Source organism: Antedon bifida, chromosome 4 (genome assembly GCF_963402885.1).
Source record: "Antedon bifida chromosome 4, ecAntBifi1.1, whole genome shotgun sequence".
In the NCBI taxonomy this organism is placed as follows: domain Eukaryota; kingdom Metazoa; phylum Echinodermata; class Crinoidea; order Comatulida; family Antedonidae; genus Antedon; species Antedon bifida.
Window position 1 is genome coordinate 10119554 of NC_136229.1, and position 20577 is coordinate 10140130.

At 32.3% G+C, this 20577-nt stretch overlaps 3 protein-coding genes across 9 annotated transcripts in view; 2 read left to right on the top strand and 1 right to left on the bottom strand.

Moving 5' to 3' along the window:
* The window catches only part of LOC144840964 (corticotropin-releasing factor receptor 1-like), a 61819-nt gene extending 59254 nt beyond the window's left edge, over positions 1-2565 (top strand). The window contains exons 5-7 of the mRNA XM_078697071.1: positions 1579-1651; positions 1928-2016; positions 2151-2565. Of these exons, the coding sequence (XP_078553197.1) occupies positions 1579-1651; positions 1928-2016; positions 2151-2391 (403 nt within the window). The 3' untranslated portion in view covers positions 2392-2565. The remainder of the gene's footprint in view (positions 1-1578; positions 1652-1927; positions 2017-2150) is intronic.
* The window catches only part of LOC144840072 (corticotropin-releasing factor receptor 1-like), a 347896-nt gene that overhangs the window by 139062 nt on the left and 188257 nt on the right, over positions 1-20577 (top strand). The window contains exon 16 of one of the 6 annotated variants that reach the window (XR_013611828.1): positions 11340-11349. The exons of the other annotated variants lie outside the window; for them this stretch is intronic. The gene's annotated coding sequence lies outside the window, so the exon portion shown is untranslated. Of the gene's footprint in view, positions 1-11339; positions 11350-20577 lie in introns of those variants that run through there. 6 annotated transcript variants of the gene reach the window in all.
* LOC144840078 (thiosulfate transporter TsuA-like) lies at positions 5521-19920 on the bottom strand. 2 transcript variants are annotated; one of them, XR_013611832.1, is made up of 9 exons: positions 19291-19920; positions 11798-12039; positions 11411-11459; positions 10405-10507; positions 9813-9988; positions 9264-9433; positions 7395-7546; positions 6439-7079; positions 5521-6383 (listed from the first exon to the last, which is right to left on the bottom strand). XR_013611832.1 is itself a non-coding variant. In XM_078695742.1 (8 exons), the coding sequence occupies exons 1-8, from the start codon at positions 19535-19537 to the stop codon at positions 6962-6964; spliced, it is 1257 nt and encodes a 418-aa protein (XP_078551868.1). In that variant the 5' UTR covers positions 19538-19920; the 3' UTR covers positions 6403-6961. The 2 variants fall into 2 exon arrangements, 1 of the variants encoding a protein (XP_078551868.1); XM_078695742.1 differs by lacking the exon at positions 5521-6383 and having other exon boundaries at positions 6403-7079.

Below are 20577 nucleotides of genomic sequence, written 5' to 3' on the forward strand. Positions count from 1 at the left end.
CTTTAAAAATTGTATAACTTTGACGAAAGAGATGAAAAAACTACTTTTTAACTTCAACTGGCCATATGATAACGTCACAACATCCGATAGGCTTAATTTTTATAATAATTCATATCTAAATTTCACCAGCTCTCATAATAAGTTATAAACATCAAGGTCAACTTTAATTCAGAAGAGCTGTAAGGTATTCAAGTATACCTTGTAGGTGAAATTACGTAACCACCGTTATTTAAATTTTAAGACGTGATGACATTATCCAAATGAAAATATTGGCAACTCATAAGTAATAATTGGTTGAGGTAGAATATATTAAAAATTTAAAGAAAATCGATCACAAATAAGCGAGTTGCGCTCTGTTGAATATGGTGGTCCATTACAAAAGGGGAAAAAACCCTATTTTAAAAATTCATGTGGCCAAATGATGACGTCATACCATTTTGTACGTCTAATGTGTATATGCATTTATATCTACAACTCATTGGCTTCCAGAATAAGTTAAAAAAATTGGGGGTCATCGTGCATTCTGAAGAGTTATATTAATTTTAAAAAGGCCTTATTTTTTACCATTTTTAGCACTTTTGTACAATTAATGTGCGCATTTTGTCATTTTTAACCTGCTCGTATAGCGTTCTTTTAAGTCGGAACAGACTCAAATTTGGTGAATGGACTAAGGATGGTGAGTAGAATACGATTTGTAAAAAAAATTCATATTTTTTACGCATTTTAAGAATTGCGCACGCAAAAACGCATTTTTGCGCAGTAATTTTTTGAAACACGCAAATGGCCTAACTCATGCTCTAAATTGATCAAAACTTAATTTGGAGCTTTTTAAATTTTTAACGCGCAATTTCACGTGCATGACCTTGAAAAATGTAAGTTTTTATGTGTTAATATTTTTATCCTTCACCTGAAGTTTACGTATAGTGAATTTTATTGATATGTAATAAAGAGTTATGGAGATATGATTGATAGTGTGATTTCACAAAATCGCGTATTAATGACGTCACGGTTGAGTGATCACGCTGAAAAGCTTATTATGGCTAAGTTAAAGTATTTGAAAGACATTGTGAAATTTTTGTGATCATTGTTATTCAACTTTTTGAGATAATTGCTAAACAAAAGTGTACAGAAAGAAGAAGAATAATAATAACAATAAAGATTTCATACAATAACAATAGGTGATCATTTTATTCTAAATGATCACCTAATAATAAAGATTTTGTACAATAACAATAGGTGATCATTTTATTCTAAATGATCACCTAATAAAGATTTTGTACAATAACAATAGGTGATCATTTTATTCTAAATGATCACCTAATAATAATAAAGATTTTGTACAATAACAATAGGTGATCATTTTATTCTAAATGATCACCTAAATATTTACATTTATGTGTGAACGACGCAACATCAAGACATGATTTTTGAAATATATTCTAAACCTGCTGTGTAAGTTTATTGGGTACGATCTTATTCCCCGATGAGACTAAATGTTATTTTTACTCGATTGAATTAATTGCGATACTCGATGAAATGTTTTCAGTGATTCAATTGTTTTTTTTAAATATTTTCTAGTTGTTGGTGGAGTGAAGAAATATTTTGGCACCAATATGCTTTTGTTATCGTACCTACCTTGTTATTGCTGGCTGTAAGTATTATTTACAGTTTTATGAAGCTCTTTTTAAGTTAAAGAACATTTATTTATTGTGTGATAATTAATTGTGTTTTATTATAGATTCATTGGGTTAGCTATAGTATTTCCTATAGGATACATTATGAAGTAAAAACGGATGAAATTTTTAGTTTTATCAGTATTATGCATATGATAGTTATTAAAAATGGCCTAGGCCTAATAGCGAATTTGTGAAATGTCAACCATATCAACACCCTTTCTACTAAAAGACCTAAATTTCTTTCGTTTTAGATGAACGTCTTTTTTTCAGCGATGATTTTAAAAGCTCTGTATCCAAAAATTAAATCAACTCCCCAAGATTGTACTACTATGCATAAATTGTAAGTATGTTTTCATTAGTCCATAATTATATAGTAACAATATATCCTAAATACAAGCATGCCTATTATTATTATTGTTATTATTTCCAGAGGCTTATATTTTATTATCTGCGGGGTTTTTTTTTGTCTTCAAGGAAAATGTTAAAATCAGCTTTTTATCTAATGGTTCTCATGGGCACAGTATACATAGTCTTCCTGATAGAACCACATATCAAGAATGTCTCTCCACTTACCAGATACGTCATGACCGTAATCAACACGACCCTCCAATGTACGCAAGGACTGGCCGTTGCCATTATTTACGTATTCATGAACTCAGAAGTACAAACTGAAGTAAGAAATGTAGTGAGACGATATTACGACCAACGGATATAATAATTTATTATATTATAACAAATGTATACAAAGGGTAATGTTTAAAAGTTTGTTTTCTGAATGGAAATTAACTTCATGTGGTGTACCACAATATATTAAATGTGGACCTACTGTATTCCAAATGATGGTCAATGATTGTGTTATTGATTCAGAACAAAGATTGAAATGTGTTAATGATTTGACAGTTGATGGAGTTTAAATAAAAACGACAACGATGCAATACAAACTCATATCAATGAACTTATACAGTGGAGCAAAAATAACCATAGGCCGATGAAGTTGAATCCAAAAGAATGTAAAACAATCAATGTATGTTTTAGTAACAAAGAACCTTTGTATGAACCTGTTTCTATTACCGTTAGTGAAATCAAATTACTAGGCGTTATTTTACAAGATGATCTTAAATGGTCATTCCACGTTAAAACATTGTCGACAAATGCCTCATGTGCGCTCTTTATGCTTAGTCGTCCTTTTGGACGCGACTCAATAGTTCACTCTGTCGGTCGGTCGGTCGGTCTGTCGGTCTGTCGGTCTGTTTGCGGTCCGGTATCACTATGCGTTCATCGCTTTTCTGTACTTTTTGAACTGTTTTGATGTACAGAAAAGTTTTAAAGTACATTACCTTTTGAAAGTTCATTTTTAAATTTGGCTTTCCCATACCTAAACTTGTGAATGTTAATATTATTCTGTTTCTTCGGTCTATTCTTGAATATTTAATTTTTTTTTAAATGTAACTCAAATTAAAGAAATCGAATCAGTTCAAAAGCGAGCATGTAAGATCATTTTGGGCCAACAGTACAATTCTTATATATCTGCATTAGATATTCTTCAACTAGAAAGCCTTGAACAACGACTAATTATTACTAACCAGATTTTGTATGAGAATGCTTTGCAAAGTTTACCTCATCTTTTGAAACCAATAGAATTATAACACAGTGAGATCCCTCCGCTCGAACACTAAACTCACTCAGTATAATTTAAAAACTGAACGTTTTGCTAAATCGTCTGTACCTAGTATTATTAGGAAACTAAATCTGCCAATCCCAACAAAATAGATTTTAATAATTGCTTGGACCGTGTCGACCTTGTAACTTTTTTTTAAATTGTATTTTAAATGTGTTTTCCTAGAATTTTAGCGATATTTTAATGTAGGCCTAATGTGGGTTTGTTTGTACTGTATGTAAATTTGTTATATTTATAGATTTGTACATATTTTATATTTGAATGAATTTTTAAATGGAATATTTTATATTTTGTTATTTTCTTATACGTTTTATATTATAATATAAATTTGGCGCAATTCAGATTTTTCTGCAATGCCACTTATATTTTTAATAAACCAAAATTGAATTGAATTAAAATTCATTGACAAAATGTATTACAACTAAGATGATGCCGATATTATGGAAATTTATGTCCGAATTTTAATTTGAAAAGGCAAGAAGTGAGTTTAGATTCATATACCAAAAAAAACAAACCACAGTGTTGTTGTTGTAATATATCAATATCAAAAACAGTTAGAAGATTATAAAATAGTGTAGGCCTAACTTAATGCGCAATATGGTGAAACCTGAAATGATTTGAATTGACTTTTTAATGTTTGAGAATGGGAGAATGTTATCATTGCCTTTATTTTTATTTAAAAAAAAACCAATTTGTATTAAACAAATTGTTTCAACAACAAATATATATATGTATATATTTGTTGTTGAAACAATTTCTATATACAAATAAACAGTACATACAAATATTTACAAATAAATTTCGAATACAATTGTCAATGTATAAAAGATACATTATAAATTGTAAGTTGAGATATTGCATTATACGCATTATAAAAGAAAGGTATAAATTTACTGCACATGTTTACCTAATTTGTAAATTAAACGGCACACTGCGAAGATTCAGACTTATTTTATTTGAGCAGCTTTAGGGCACACAATTTCACCCGTAAAATATACATTGTTTCTCATTGTGTTTAATACATCAACCATCAACATGTTTACTGATATGCATGCTATGTGATTTGATTAAATATAATAAAAATGTAAATACAATGTTTGTTTTTGTTTATTTTGTGTCGTTGTACAGACCCTTTGTTCTTCATTGTCTTTGCTACAACGACGACGACGACAACGACTAGAGTACAGAGATTTTGCTATCTCTATCAGGAACGGTTGTGTAGGTTTTGTAATCTCGATTATAGAAAACCAAAACGACTATAGGTGGCAGCAGAGGTGTTGCTATGCTTTAAACCTGCGCGAATGCCGAGACAGACATTGTACTACAATCAATTCATTAGGCCTAAGACTTTGTAATTATGTGGGATGCAAATTCCACAAAATTAAATATTATGTTTTGTTTTATCCTGAAGTGGCAAAAAACAAGAAACCATGAATAAGGATGTGTTTCTATGTAAATTTCTATGAATTTTATAAAATATTTCGCTGTAAATTTGTATTCCATTCATGATTCACCCGACAAGAACCAGCGTTTGATGTACTGGTCCTAAGGACAGGATCGATCAAACAACCTGTACCGGTGCACAATAAGTCTAGTTTTTCTCGGCGTACCATTTCCCCATCGAGATTGCGAAAGCTCTCTGATGACAAATAATAGTTATTCTTATAGGCCTATTATAGCGCTTATTGTACAAAGCTTCTAAGCGCTTCACCCCGTGCAATATGGCAACACAATCCGGGCCATAATGCATCAGTGTAATTGTGTTTTGTCTTAGAAAGTTGTACAACGTGTCTTGCTTTAATATACAAACAGTAGAATTATAACTATAGGCGGTCGTGGTAAAGACGGTTTATTAAACCAATCTGTTTGTTTTTTTTATTTTGGTTGGTGGGCGTGGTACACTATAACTGAATTATTCAGCGTACATTTAACATTATTGAATAATAATAAAAAAATACAGGGCATATTCATGGATTCTGTGATTTTTCTTTACTTAAACAAAATTAATTTATTATTCCGAATTTGACTTTGATTGGTGCGCATGGTATTCAAGAACGGATAATGATTTGAAAGTGGAATATAATAATCTACGACTAGCCTTGGTTAATCAACGCTTGCAACCAAATTCCACACTGCAATTACCCATTGCCCCTACCACCGGCGTAATATTTTCCTTAAAATTGCTTTTTTTCACTTTTGTGTGATCACGATCAATAGTTTTCAAAAACCAATAATAGACAACACATATATTACTTACTCATGTTTATTATTAATAAGCCTTTGATGATTTTCAACATACCCGTATACTACTTTATTATATTCTTGTTTACATTCAAATTAATGGGAATGACTTAATTATCTCTAATAACAAAACACCTCCTATTATTTACAAATACGACGTTACATTCCGAAATTGTGACCAGCAAAACTGTTTTAAAACTTGCCAAGAATTCCTAATTATATACTACAAATGTGGGTACAATATAATACAAACGCTCTCTTTTTATATAATAGAGCTGCTCGCTTGTCTCTCTAAATGACGAAATGAAATTTTTTAAATAATTTTTATTAATAATGTCTAATGCAATTTTTATATCTTCTTAAATAGGAATTATTTTAGGAAAATCAAAATCAAATTTGTATTAAGTATATGACCTCACAACCTTATATATATATACATTCGTGTACTCCATACATAATGTGGACTAGACATTCAGCTGTAAGATACAATTTCAGACATGGTGTGGACTAGACATTTACCTGTAAAATACAACTCCAGACATTGGTGTGGACTAGACATTCAGCTGTACAATGCAGCTCCAGACATGATGTGGACTAAACGTTCAACGTGTTATGGATTAGACATTTAGCTATAAGATACAGCTCCAGACATGGACAAAATTCAAGATAAGGAAATATAGGCTACATTTTAAGACCTAATAAAATAATATTGGATTGGCGCCCTCTCTCGATATAGAATACATTTGAGGAAATTCGTGTTTTGTTTTTACAAAAAAAAAAAGACTGCACTCCAACAAAAGATGCCTTAAATAATACTCCAAATAACAACTGTATATATGTGACCCAAATACCTACTGATTGGTTCACTTTGATACTCAAAATAGAGTAGGTCATAAATATGTTACCCGTTATACAATTGTTGTCAATATTCATGGTAGCAGGGAGATGTGGTGTTAATTACCCGAGTAAACTCATTTTACACCTATAAACTATTTCTTGAAAGTAATTAACCTAGTGACCTAAATGTTATCAAATGATAATTAATAAAACAATAAAGAGACACGCCTATGCGCGCAATAACTTATTTTGTTTATAAACTTGCATTATATGCAGTCACGTAGTGTATTGCAAACGAACATGTCTCATAATATTAGCACTAAATAATTGCTAAATTGTTTTTATTATTAGAGTAGCATTAGTAAGACAATCTTATAAATTTAATCAAAACCATTATCATAATTGCACCACTTATATAAATAAATATTTCGATAATTAACACCATATTTCTCTCTTTAAAAATACCTGGTGGTTAATTTACTATCGTACAGCTAGCAAATTAAGTAATTCCCGCCAATAAATAACCAGGTTAAATTATGTTCATCATATGCATGTAGGCTGCAGTTAACGAACCGCCAACAAACATAGCAGGAATAGCTGCAAAGGATAATAACAGCAGATTTCCCATTCCAGATAGTCCGTGGCCACTGCAGAAGAAAAAGAATAATATACTGTATTGTTTAATTTTATCTTCAATTTATATTTATAAATATCATATCATTAGGCCTATTTATATAATACCAACAAAATAAGTACGTACACTTGTAGTTATATTAATCATTAAATTAATTATTTAGTATAAAGCATACGATCAAAGTTTAAGAAAAGTGTAAAGACACACTGTCCAGGTAAGCTATTTTCTTTAAGATAAATATATTCTAGTAACGGATTATTAATTATTAAGTACAATACAATAATACATTGGGAATTCGCAGTCATAGTACAGTGTGGTCCAGGCATACCTTGTGCAACCTCCTGCTAGTCTTGCGCCGAAAATCATGGTATATCCTCCAATAAAAGCATGGTGAAGAGATACACCAGCAGTTGTCCCAAAGCTTCCCGCTAAAACTGACGACAATAGCGCTCCAACCACAGTTGTAGTGACGTATGTTGCCTGTTAAAAGAAACAATATATTTAAAGATTAACTCTCCTGGAAACGCTCTATCCAAAGGTTATCATGTTTATACCGACTAATAATGAAGTAATGAAGTGCTCCTTAAGGTTTTAAAAGATAATTTCGAGTTCGTACATGTACTGTTTCAGTGCGTTCGTGAATCCCATTCTAATAAAATCTATCCGAACCCTTTGATTCGTAATCGATACATATGTTTAATGTATTATTTAATCAATCATAACGATTTTACTGGTTGTAAACACTCCACTTTTGTTTAATATTTAACATACGTAGGCTACATAAACATTGGATTATAGGTATACTGTTGTTTATCAACATAGCTGTACTTCCTTTCTTAGTAGGCCTATAGGAAAAAAATATCTAAAAAAGGCCCAGAAATCAAGTTAGGGGAGTGGAATGTTAGATGCTGTCAATATAGCCAGATATCCTAATTAATCCCTCTAGGCCCTGTTGACACTTAATGTTTTGCCTCGTATTGAAAATGGCCGCCAATTTTAAATAAAATATGCATAAAATCAGATCTAAATAAGAGAGATGCACGAACTTGACGTCAGACAAGGAATCCATTAGGCCTTGTTGACACTTCCGTTTTTGCCTTGTGTAGAAATAGCGACCCTTTTTCAATATGGCCGCCAATTTTAAATATAATGGGCATGAAAACCGATTTCGAACTAAGGTCAAACAATTAAATTTGTCTTGCATATCGTTAATATCCTTGATAACTAGGTCTTATAAATTTATTTACGAATTACGATTTTTAATAAACAATTGACAACGTTTCGTGTGAGCTGCGAACCAAAAATTCAGGGACAACCTTTGTTTTGATAAACACGCAATACATGCAAGCAACACGTTTTTTATTTACGATTCGCTGATGATTCCTGTCCTAACACATTAATTTTTAAATAAAATGAAAATTTTAAAAGGAAATTCCCTTCGGCTATTGCACTATTTTCATAGAAAAATAACAAATACCGCCATTCTAGTTATATTTCTATTTTCAGCAAACCTCGTGCATATTGTGTTGATATTTTTATGATGGTCACAACTTTACTTTGACTTTGTCTTCATAAGTTCAAGGTGGATAGGATAATTATTATCAATTACTTAGATAATTCCATTGAAAGTATTGTATAGTTGTCTACTATTGTTTGTGACACATATCGTGTTTGAATGTGTGTCACTAGTGACAGCAAGGAACCGTGACAGTATTTACAGTCTTTTATATAATATATAGTATTTGCCGATGGTGTATCTTCTGGGATTCCCTGTATATATTTTGATATATTTTTAGAAAAGTAGACCTACAACTTAATAAACAGTCGTATAACGTGTAACAAAACACCAAAAAATGTTAAATTTAAGTTTAGTATCTAGGCCTAGGGGTAATATTTTAAAGTTATCCTATGTTAGAAGTCCACAAACACCACAATGCATTTGCATTTTAACTAGGCCTACATTTGCACAAGTCAGTGTAATTATTACATCTTAATTTTGCAGATTAATAGTTTCGTTTTTAATATCACTATAATTTCATGGTGTATTTTAGTACTTGTAAGTTGTATTGGCAGGGGTTTTGTTAATAACAAGACAATTAACAATGACCGTCTGCTTGCAAAAAGTGTACCAAAACACTAACGAAATTGCAACATGTGTGTTGTATGCGAAATATGAACAAATACAAAAATAACTTACCATTCCCCAGTTTTTGAAGCCTGTTCTCATTCGATATAAATATGGCGAAATTTGTTTCAGCAAATCTCCAGGAAGAGTCCAGGAAGCCATTGTGCAGTAACTACTACTACCTCCAAGATTTTCACTAACAAACAGAACCATCGGTACTTGTAATGAACCGATTAAAGCCCCTACAGAGAAAAACATTGAAGTGAATGAAAAATAATAGGGTTTAAAAGCATGGTTTACATTAGGTTAATACAGTTGAATTAGTGATGAAAGAAGCTTGTCGTTATTGGTTGTGGAAACTGTGCTGGTACACGGACAGTGACTGTGTCTGGGTAACATATGAGATAATGTAATCTTATTTTGAGAATGATTTTATATTTAATTACAGTAGGCTTACCGTGAATTTACAATTTATCATTATTAAACATTTCAGTTAACGTACCTTAATCAGAGAGATAAATAGTGAACGTGGTACGAGAGCCTTTTTAAAAGCCGTTGGAATTAAACATAAATAGGCCTAAATAACTATATGCTAACGTATATCATTAACCCAATTCTCACCTGCGTAATATGGCGCCCATGCCCTAGAGGTAAATATGCCACTATCTGACGTCACATCTGTCGAAACTTCTTGCGTCCAAGGTATAGCAAAATCAAGAATGGCAATGAGAGGTATGAGAGCTAGCCCAAATGGCACTGCTAAGTTGAAATACCGTCTATTAGTTGCCCCATCAAATCTATACAAAACAAATATGAATATCAAAATAATCACATTAACCTACATTGTTTTATTGTTCTATACGAATATCAATCATCACAATTCGTATACGGCAAAGGCATTTTTTAAGAAGTTACATAACATGTCTTATAATAATTATTAAAGGTATGCAATTTTTTTCCTTGATAAAACATCTATTCGAGCGAACGAGAAGACTACAGAACAGTTTGTACCAAAAGTAGTACAAACAACGTATATTGGACAACTATAGCCTGAAGTAGTACATCTTTCATATTTATACTATCCAAATTATGTAAATTGTTATCATTGTTTACAACCCTATATTCATGATGTACTAGATATCATCATTAGTATCAATACAAAATGTATTACAATTCAATTTATGGCAACGTGGGTAATGTGTAATCAACTTACGTTATATGTTTTAATGGTTCCGTTGGTTTTGTCAAACTCGTAATGATTGGCTCACTGACACCATACAGAAACGCACCAAACAGACAACCCATAAATGTTACCACTAGAAATTAAAAAAATATATATACATGATTATTTACAGATGGAGAATAAAGATTTTCTTAAAATGTTGAAAAATAAGAATGTGAATCCAAATAGATATGGAACATAAACATTTATGCATTTCGCACTCAATGCATTTATTGCAGTGTTGGCCGATTTATTTAAATGGGTCTTCAAATGGTTCATTAATTTGTAAATCGAACAACATGGTGCAAAACGACCATTTCGGAACCCATAAAGAATAAATACAAGGTCGGGGTTTGTTTATAAAATGGATTTGGGGACATTAAGGTGATACTAAAATAAAAACGACGCTCGAGAGATTATTGGCGATGTATTTAAAATAATTCATTCATTCAAAAAAAACTGTAACAACGATGATAGAGAAGAGTGTGTAGATGATACGAACAAAAAGCAGTAGGCCCAAAGGTTGGCATAAAATAATTATACGGAAAGCTAAGAGAAGACAGAGAAGTTTGGCAGACAACAATATTATTACATGGAAAATAGACAGACTGATAATAAATACACAAAAAGCAATCAAATTTGGAAGACACATTCACAGACAGTTTAGAGGGGAAAATACTTGGTAGACAACACGGAAAGTGGAGAGATGCATAGCATGACAACATAGTAGGCCTAACTTGCATAAAATGGACGGAAGTTTGGCAGAGTAACAAATGCATGTAATGTATAATATTAGACGACAGTATAGTAAAGTGCTGAAGACGTTCATGCAATTATGTTTGGCATAGGCCTACAATAAAAGAAATGGAAAACAAACAATATTGTCCCATTCCAAGGCGGGAACTGTTTGACAGACAACTAAAGAGGGAGTTCAGACAATGAGAAGGTAGTGAAGTTTGGCAGGCAACACACAGCAATTGCAGAGAAAATGACTTACCTGATGAAGATATGCCAGCACCAACTTGAACAAGAACGCCAGCTGGGCACTGTAGAAGAAGTAAAGAAAGTTGTGTTTTAAGGTGGTAAAAACAGATACAGTAGGCTACTTTAAAAGGACCCTAACAAATGCCTTCTTTTAACTGCACAAGTGAGGTCAGGCATCGGTAATACTTATTCAATTATGCATAATTACAAAATATAGTATAGTTTGAGCAACCGATTACTGTCATCTTAGGAGCAATTGCTTTTCAAATGACCATTTTTGACAGCCATGATAAAACAAACCACATTTTGTAGTGTTTTTTTTACTGGAAAATACACTTAAATCATTCTATAAATTGAAATATCTGAAAAAATCCTATATCTGTAAACATTTAGTACTTACTCCTCCAGCTATCATCATCCCAGAGCCGAGAAGGGCGCCACCAATAGCAGAGGACAGGTATCCTTTGAGTTGGAAACGTTCAATGAAGCTATTGCGAGCTAACTGAAATCTTTGAGACGTTGAAGGAAGGATTGACATAAGGGCTAAACAGAGCAAGCCAGACGACACTGCAGCTAGAAACATCTTCATCATCACGAACGAACGAAATTCGAATTGGTGTCTGATAACAGAAGGCTCAAATACTGAAAAACAACACAAATAAAATTATTAGTAAGTTATGATACATATTTAGCATTGTTTTATTTGCTTTACTTACTCATCTAATAAGACTATAACTCGTGTTTGCTTGTTGTATCTCAAACCGTGAGGTAATTTGATGTAAACCGTTCGGCTAATGAGAATCGTATAAAATATGAAGTGTATGATAGGCCAAAACCATGAGTATTATAAAAAATAATGTTTATCATATCATGTCATAATAATCATTCAAGGTATTTGTTAATGCCATTCATAAGAGTAGCGAATACATCCATAATATTACTTATTACAACTTGTTTCAAATTCTGCAAAATTCCATTAATTACAAAATCAAAATATTGATGATTACCAAACTGCGTATGTTATTTTCAATTCAATTAGGAGATTGTTTGATCCGCTTTAGGCCCTATTTACGCCCTAATCATTTCGAATAACAAGACGATGGTCGTTAAATTAACCCTGGGTAAAACAAGAGCCAATCGACTGCCAGTCGAGGGTCACGGTCGTCTTATACGAAAAAACGTATAATATTATACTCAGCATGCAACTTCTATAAATACATTTATGATCCTATTTTAGGTAAAGCGACCTTGTTGGATTGGGTCTGCCTTGTCGACTGAAAAATCGAAGTAAATTTCAAGTGTTGTTCTCACATACCAGCGAAACACCGGCTTTAGTGGGGCATTCGTGCGAATGATAAGACGCCAAAGTACAAAAAAACATCTTTTTATGAAACCTTCAATATGACCGTTATTTATGATTTTGATAAATAAAAACCGTTTAGATATAGTGGAGAACGTGATTCAGATTTCAATGTATAACAATACGTGTTTTACAGCCTTTGTGTTTTAAATGAATTATACTCACACAGGTTATATGCATGAACAGTATAGCCTATACAATTATCGGCACGTGTGGAATCTTGAATTTGTACAGGTCTGTGTATTTACATTTAACGGCATGTGGGGGGGGGGGGGGGGGTAGATAGTAGACCAATGGTTTCAGTCGGATACAGTCGAACATCCCTCAAATTACATAGGCCTACAAATAAGAACATTTGTTTGGTTTCCATTTAAAGTTTTATTCCAACTTAACTAAAATAATGATTTCATTCCCCCATGTGATGTGTACAGAAATTAAATTTATTATATTACTATTTATTTTTTAGTTTATTTTAAAAAAGTTGTGTCCGGTAAACAAATATTAGCTGCTTACCGAACACAACTTGTTTAAACAAAATTCCTTTTACCCATTCAGTTCACTTTCGTTTTTCTTCTCGAATTAGTCACTGTTGTTCAGGAGTGATAACCGTTTCAGAGGGCGCTTCTTCGTCACATTATTAATATTAGGCTAATATCTAGACTAATTTTATTTTCTCATGACACACGATACATCAGTGGCGATATATTATTTCATAAATATCCTTGACAACATATTTGAGGTTAGCACGAGAGCGTTTTCTAACCTTGAAGTAGAAGAGAATCAGGCACCCTAAGTCATCTTGTCTTAAACCTAGTTAAAATACTTTTGGATTAAGGTGGTTATGTCCAATTATATTGACCCCCTGCTTTAAGATTCTTAATTATGTTTGATAAGAAATAATTAACTGCATTCATACAATTATTCATTTTGGTGGGAACATCAAGTGTCCTTGATAAATAAATACCGATACCACTACATCAGAATAATTCAATGTATTATGATAATCTCTAGTTCTTTATTATCATTATATTGTTGTCTTTACTATGTATTGTTACAGTGTTAAATTAAGCATTGGTCTTCAAAATACAACAACGAAGAAATGCAATTGAATTATAAAAATGCAAACTATTTTGCAAAATATAGTTTGATAGCACGTGATAACACCTGTGATTATATTATTGTCATCACGTACTTACAGAAGATAATGATTGTGACAAGAATAAGACACTACGACGTTGGTGGTGATGAGGATGATGGTGATGATGATGGTGGTGATGGTGGTGATGATGATGGCGATGATGATGATGACGATGTAATGATGATGATGATGATGATGGTGATGATGGTGGTGATGGTGATGATGATGGTGATGTTGATGATGGCGATGATGAGAATGGTGATAATGATGGCGATGGTATGATGATGATGGTATGATGATGATCATGTTAATGATGATGATTATGATAGTGATGGCGATGATGAGGATGATGGTGGTGATGAGGATGATGATAATGTTGTAATGATAGTGATGATGATGATGATGATGGTGATGATGGCGATGATGGCGATGATGATGGCGATGATGGTGATGATGATGATGATGATGATGTTGATGGCAATGATGATGATAATGGTCATGATGATGGCGACGACGACGATGACGATTATGATGATGATGATGTAATGATGATGATGATGATGGTGAAGATGTGATGATGATGATGATGGCGATGATGATGATGATGATGATGATGATAATGATGATGAAGGTGATGTTGATGATGACGATGATGATCATGATTATAGTTATGATAATGATATTTTGATGATGGTTGATGGTGATGATAAAAGATGATGATGATATTTTCTGACGATGATGATAATTGTTGAAGAAGATAAGATGGTTGACAAAGATAGATGACAATAATGATATTTTCTGATGATGATGATGCTGAATTATAATGATTGATGATATATCGACTATGATGGTGGTGATGATGATGATGATGATCATGATGATTACTGATGATGACGATGATTGATAATAACGATAACGATGAATATTGATGATAATGGATGATGTTGGTGATAATGATCACAAATTTGATTATGATTGATGATGATAATTATGACGACGATGATGATGATGATGACGAGTGACAATGATTGATGATGATAATGATAAACGATGGGGATGATGTTATAATTGACGATAATGATCATAATAATGCAGGTAAACAGATGGTAATAATGGTAATAATTACATATGCAATGATATAAATATAGCCACACTTGTTCCGATCATTTTTGCCGTTTCCGCCTCGACATACACCATTTATATTTCATAATGATGTAATTGGTACAGTTGCACAGGCATTAAAAACATGAAACAGACCAAATCTAAGTCTAGCTATAGCAATTATTATAATGAAGCACCAGATTTGTTTCTGTTCCTTTATACAAACGTTTCTATTCGTCATATTTTTTTCAGTCTTATTGTTTTTATCTCACGAGTACGTAATTGTGGAAAAATCGTATTGGTTATAGGCAGTATCAATGTTTAGTATTACTTATTGCACTTTAGTTATTTTTTATATAAAATTCCGATTATAGTTAATTAAGTGTTAATTTGTAAAGCTTAAAGGGGATCTCCCAGCTTCAGATTACAGAAAGTATGTTAAGTCTTTACAGTGACGTCAGGTATTGTATTATTTCTATAATATCATGTTACCAAGTGTGTTTAACCTAGAACGTAATAATACAAGTCACCTATACATCGTATATAATATCAATGACCTTGTAAATGAACTAAACCCGGCCGCAAAACTATGTAAAAGAGCAGTGCCCTCAAGCATTCTGTAATAGCGTGTTCGTAACGCCTTCTTTGCTTTGCTCGTTATCAATCCACGCGTTCTTACGGATTTCGTTACGACAGTTCATTCAACGCTATTTGACTAGATTAACGTGCCAATTGTGATAATTTGCCTTTCATTCAGGCCATTGTTATACCCGTATAGATATTCAAGGTTGGAGGGGTTTGGTAAGCTGATGAGAATTGCACGTACATAACCAGGTCCACACAATCGAATTTAGTAACCCCTGGGAAAATATAATAATTATTTTGTTTTTATCATGAAATGCGCGCCTTATTCGTCCTCCTCATCTTACCGGGCATGAAAGCTGATGGAAATGGTACGCTTTTTCATGTTTTCTGTGTATTTGAATATCCTGAATTTGCATAAATTGTAGCCCCTGGAAATTCAGTAAGTGCCACAAAAACACTCACCGATTATATTTCCATAATTATAATTATAAACGCTAATTAAATAAAGTTTGGAAACAAAGCAATTGCTATAGAAACGAATGAAAATTATTGATCGTATAAAAGCGAAATTAGATTAGGTTTGTGGTTACTACTTATATTTTGTACAAATTATGACTCATTGGTTACATTAAATAATAGGTAATTGAGTCTGAATTGAATAAGTAGGTGCTAAGTATGTCAAAGCGTCCGGATTATAGAAATCCCAATAGATCAATGATAATGAAGCACTCTCGATTCAATCCAGTTGTATTTATTTTGACATTTCAAAAATCAAAACTATTGACGAGGTTAAATGTGTTTATAATCGACAAAACATATAGTTATAAGTGAGTTCTTTCCTGGAAGTTGTTGTGGGGTGGGTACGTGAATGTCAAAAAATGTAATATAATAATAGCATATTTTATAAACAAACTAAGAATAAGGTTTCCAATCCAAATAATGTGCATTTCAACGCAAAATATAACAATGTTGTTGATTGTTGGATACAGTAGGACCTATGTCCTCGTTTTCTAGTTGTTTACAATTATCGAAATACCTTATGAAGCGAACAGATAACTTAATAAGTATATTAGTCCTATGCTTATTTCGAATATTTCGAGTATGTCTGTCTCCTCTGTCAACAATATATAATGGATTATTTGGATCTGTATTCTATTGGTGGGGATTACATTTTGTGTATTTTCCTCAGTGTTTTTGTTTGATTTTAAAGATTCTCTAATGACAGGAATGAGGCGCGGGCGTTCCTAACTTAAGTAATCTTATATCGTACTGCTTATTTAACTTTTGATTAAACTTGGCCTGTATTAGTTGTATTATCTACTGTAAGCCTGCTTCAGACACATTGTCATTTAATTCAAAGAACAGGACAGACCAAAAGGAATTTCAGGCCAGAAAACTGTTTATACTAAACGATTCTATATCTTAATTATTTCAATGTTTTATTATAGGCCTACTGTCCTTAACTTTACGATAAATTAGGCAAATGAATACTATTCATGTGTTTCATTTTTTCATTTTCATGAACACATTGAACTTAATTTTAGGCAAGAAAATATATAAATGACAATTAAAAACTAAGTTGTTGATACTGTGTTGTTACTGAAGAGACACAGGCGTTCCAACCTAATCCTATAGTATTATATCCTTAATCCAAATATTTAATTTGTTATAAGTGTATGATGACAACAACGGTTGAAGGGAAGGGCACCGAAATAGTTTTATCATTATTTATCTATTTTATTTTATTTACAAAACCAAACCAAAATTAGTAGGCCAATAACATGAGGGTTAAAATTCAAACAGTAACGGATACAATAAACATAAGAAACAGTATATAAAGTATTATTAACTATTATAATAAACTTAGAACTTTATTCCTAAACTGATTCAATGAATATGAAAAAAAATATCTAGACCATTGTCTAAAAGATAATTATATAATGTAGGCCTATGTAATCTACAAACAATCCATTTTAACAGACATTCACTCTCCAACAATGAATAGGTTTGGTTCTTAATCTACGAGAAGTTAGGCCTACACTGATAAAGAAACATGATATACACATTGACGACTATAGCAGTGTTCCAATATGGGGAGATACCCACTACAGAAATAGCCTAATAGAATAGAGATGAACTTAATGTTGTCCTGGTATAAGCCTATGTCATAATAAAAAGTTGTGTTAAATGTTGCACGCATTTTTTAATGTATGCTGGTCTCCATATAGGCCTAACATAATCAAGTTAAAAAAGTCTTTAAAATATCATTTGCATTAAGTGTCGATAATGAATTGTCTGGAGTCTTACGGATCTGTAGGGGAAAATTGGTTTTATTACAATTCGGCAATTAAAGAAATACGATATAGAAGAGTCTCTCTAGCACATTCGTTTTGGCTTTGACCAACAACACGGTCCTCCCCCGCATTACATAAAACGAAAGTTAGTTTATACTAATAATACCATTGCATTATAAATAGATAATGCACATACATTTAGTACAATGTAGACATAAGCTAATGCAACAATACATAACTTTTAATAACGGTGGCGCACAGTTTAGAATAGAGAACAACGTGATTTAAAAATTATATATAGCATATTATTATTATTCCGATAATAGAATAATTACGGTATGCCTAGTGCCTATAAAAGTTTCTAACAAGGAATAATAATACGAACTGATAAAATGAGTTTGTATACCGCATTGAATATGATTATTTGTTACGAAAATGTGTATCGGTAACAACCTCATTCAATGCACCCGGAAATATAACTTGGACAACATTATGTACAATATTTTTGTTTAACTTATCGTGTTATATGTACAGTAGGCCTACTTCTATAATAGGCCCACAATACGCAATACGTTTTAATATTATTTAATAATATGATATGAAATGATAGTGATTATAATTCAATATTACTTGCAAATGAACAGAGTGAAATTACAGTGCGAGATATTTAACATTTTAATTTGATATTTTATAAATTACGAGAAACGCTTGTGCAGTTTCAAATTATTGATTTTAAAAAAAGCATTCGTGCAGTATGGCATCGAAGTAAAATAAAATCACTCGCAATTAGGCGTATGACGATATATGATTGCCGAGATAAGCGAGTAAATGTTGGGATTATGTGATTGATTACAACAGTGTCACGTGATATCGAGGTATGCAGGTGAACACATTGATCGGTATGTCCTTTGAAGTTCACCTTTAGCAGAATGAATCGTTATTTATGTGTATCAATGCTATATACAGCAGAACGCACAAAATGTATGTAATATTATCATAATAATTAAGAATATGCAGATTTCTGAACAGTTTACAATAAGAACATGAATTACGGTATCTATATTAAGTGTGTAGTAGTATATAAATAATGTAATTATATATAATATTATTAAAATAAATAAATATTATGAATATTAGATAATGTGAAAATTAAAGAAGATACATAACTATGAAACTGATACATATACACAATTAATCTCCACATATCAAATAAAAAAAAAAAACAACTTTAATTGAAATAATTTTACGAGTGCTCATCAGTAACGTGCAGATTTGAATATGTAACATTTAAAATCCATCCAACTTAAAATAGGCATATATACAAATACTTGTCAGCATAGCAATTGCTGCATCGAATTAATGCATCATTTTGTAAATAAGTAAATATGAAAAATCAAAAGTATGCACTGACTTACCTCTTCCCTTTTCCATGGCAAGTCCATCCAAAATGCCCGCTATCGCACATATCAACAACTTTACAATAGAACTAATGTCAAACTCTGTTTCATCTTTTTGCGGCAAAACCTCAACAACTCCATGATTATCATTTGTTTTTTCAGAAAAAAGCTCATCCAACTCTTCAACCTCTTTTGTAATGTTTGCATTTGCGTCGTGAACGGGTCGTCCCTTTCGAGCTTCGATCAGTGTTGATTCCGGTGGCATATTGGCGTGAAACACAAGTTGACAATTCAGTCAGACAATCAGGCTAAGCAGCTGCTGAGTCCGGGTAGCGATGTGTTCTAAGTTCTGTAAAAATCAAAACTGCAAAGCAGTCGCAATGAATGCATCTATTTAAAGCTACACTGGGTACGAGAAAACTTGTAGCGTTGATCTTTAATTAGACACAATTTTTTGTAGAGTTTACCTGGCTTTTTACAGACATGCGCACACGATATACGTCGGCACGTTCACCTCTACATATGTTGAAGAAGGCACCATTTATCGCTTCTGACCTTGTCCCGCCTCGAACTTTTGCTTTCTTCTCTCTTAGCACCTATATATTTACAAAACGTATTGTTAACAGAATTCAGCGTTACAAATTCTAGTTTTGCCAGAGCCGTGAAAACTCTAGTGGTAACAGAACCTCCTTATCGGAATTGCTCATTATGACAACCGCCAATCGGATTGCTGTTCACGGTGATGTGACTTGATAGGCCACGCCCTCTCTGTTGTAAACGTGCGCCACGTGTGGAAGTGTGCTACGTGCGCGTGTTGCTACTCTCATTGTATTGCCAAGGTCTAGCATTCCCCTAGAGTGTGTGCGTTTAATCCGCACATAGTATCTTTATCCTGTCAAAATAGACTACATGACCTTCGTCTACAACAAGTATGTAAATTCGTAAATCATGATTTTCAGCGTGTACGAACTTATTTTGATTTATGTAAGTAAAACCATATATCAAAATCACTAATCGGTAATTAGAAATGTCAATCAAATAACATAATATTACTTATTCTTCTTAAACGGTGTTACTTTAGGCCATATTATTCTATTCACTAATAACGATGTTCCGCCTATGTTTTAGTGATTATCAACAAGCTTTAAATATACAATTTGCAATACCTCAAATATTAAATCTAATATGATAAATATATGAATATCAATACAGGTACTACATGAAATTGAATATAACATGTATACAATACAGCCTTTAAATGCAAGCCAATACCCTGGATGAAAATGCTTTTTATTTTCGTTTTCA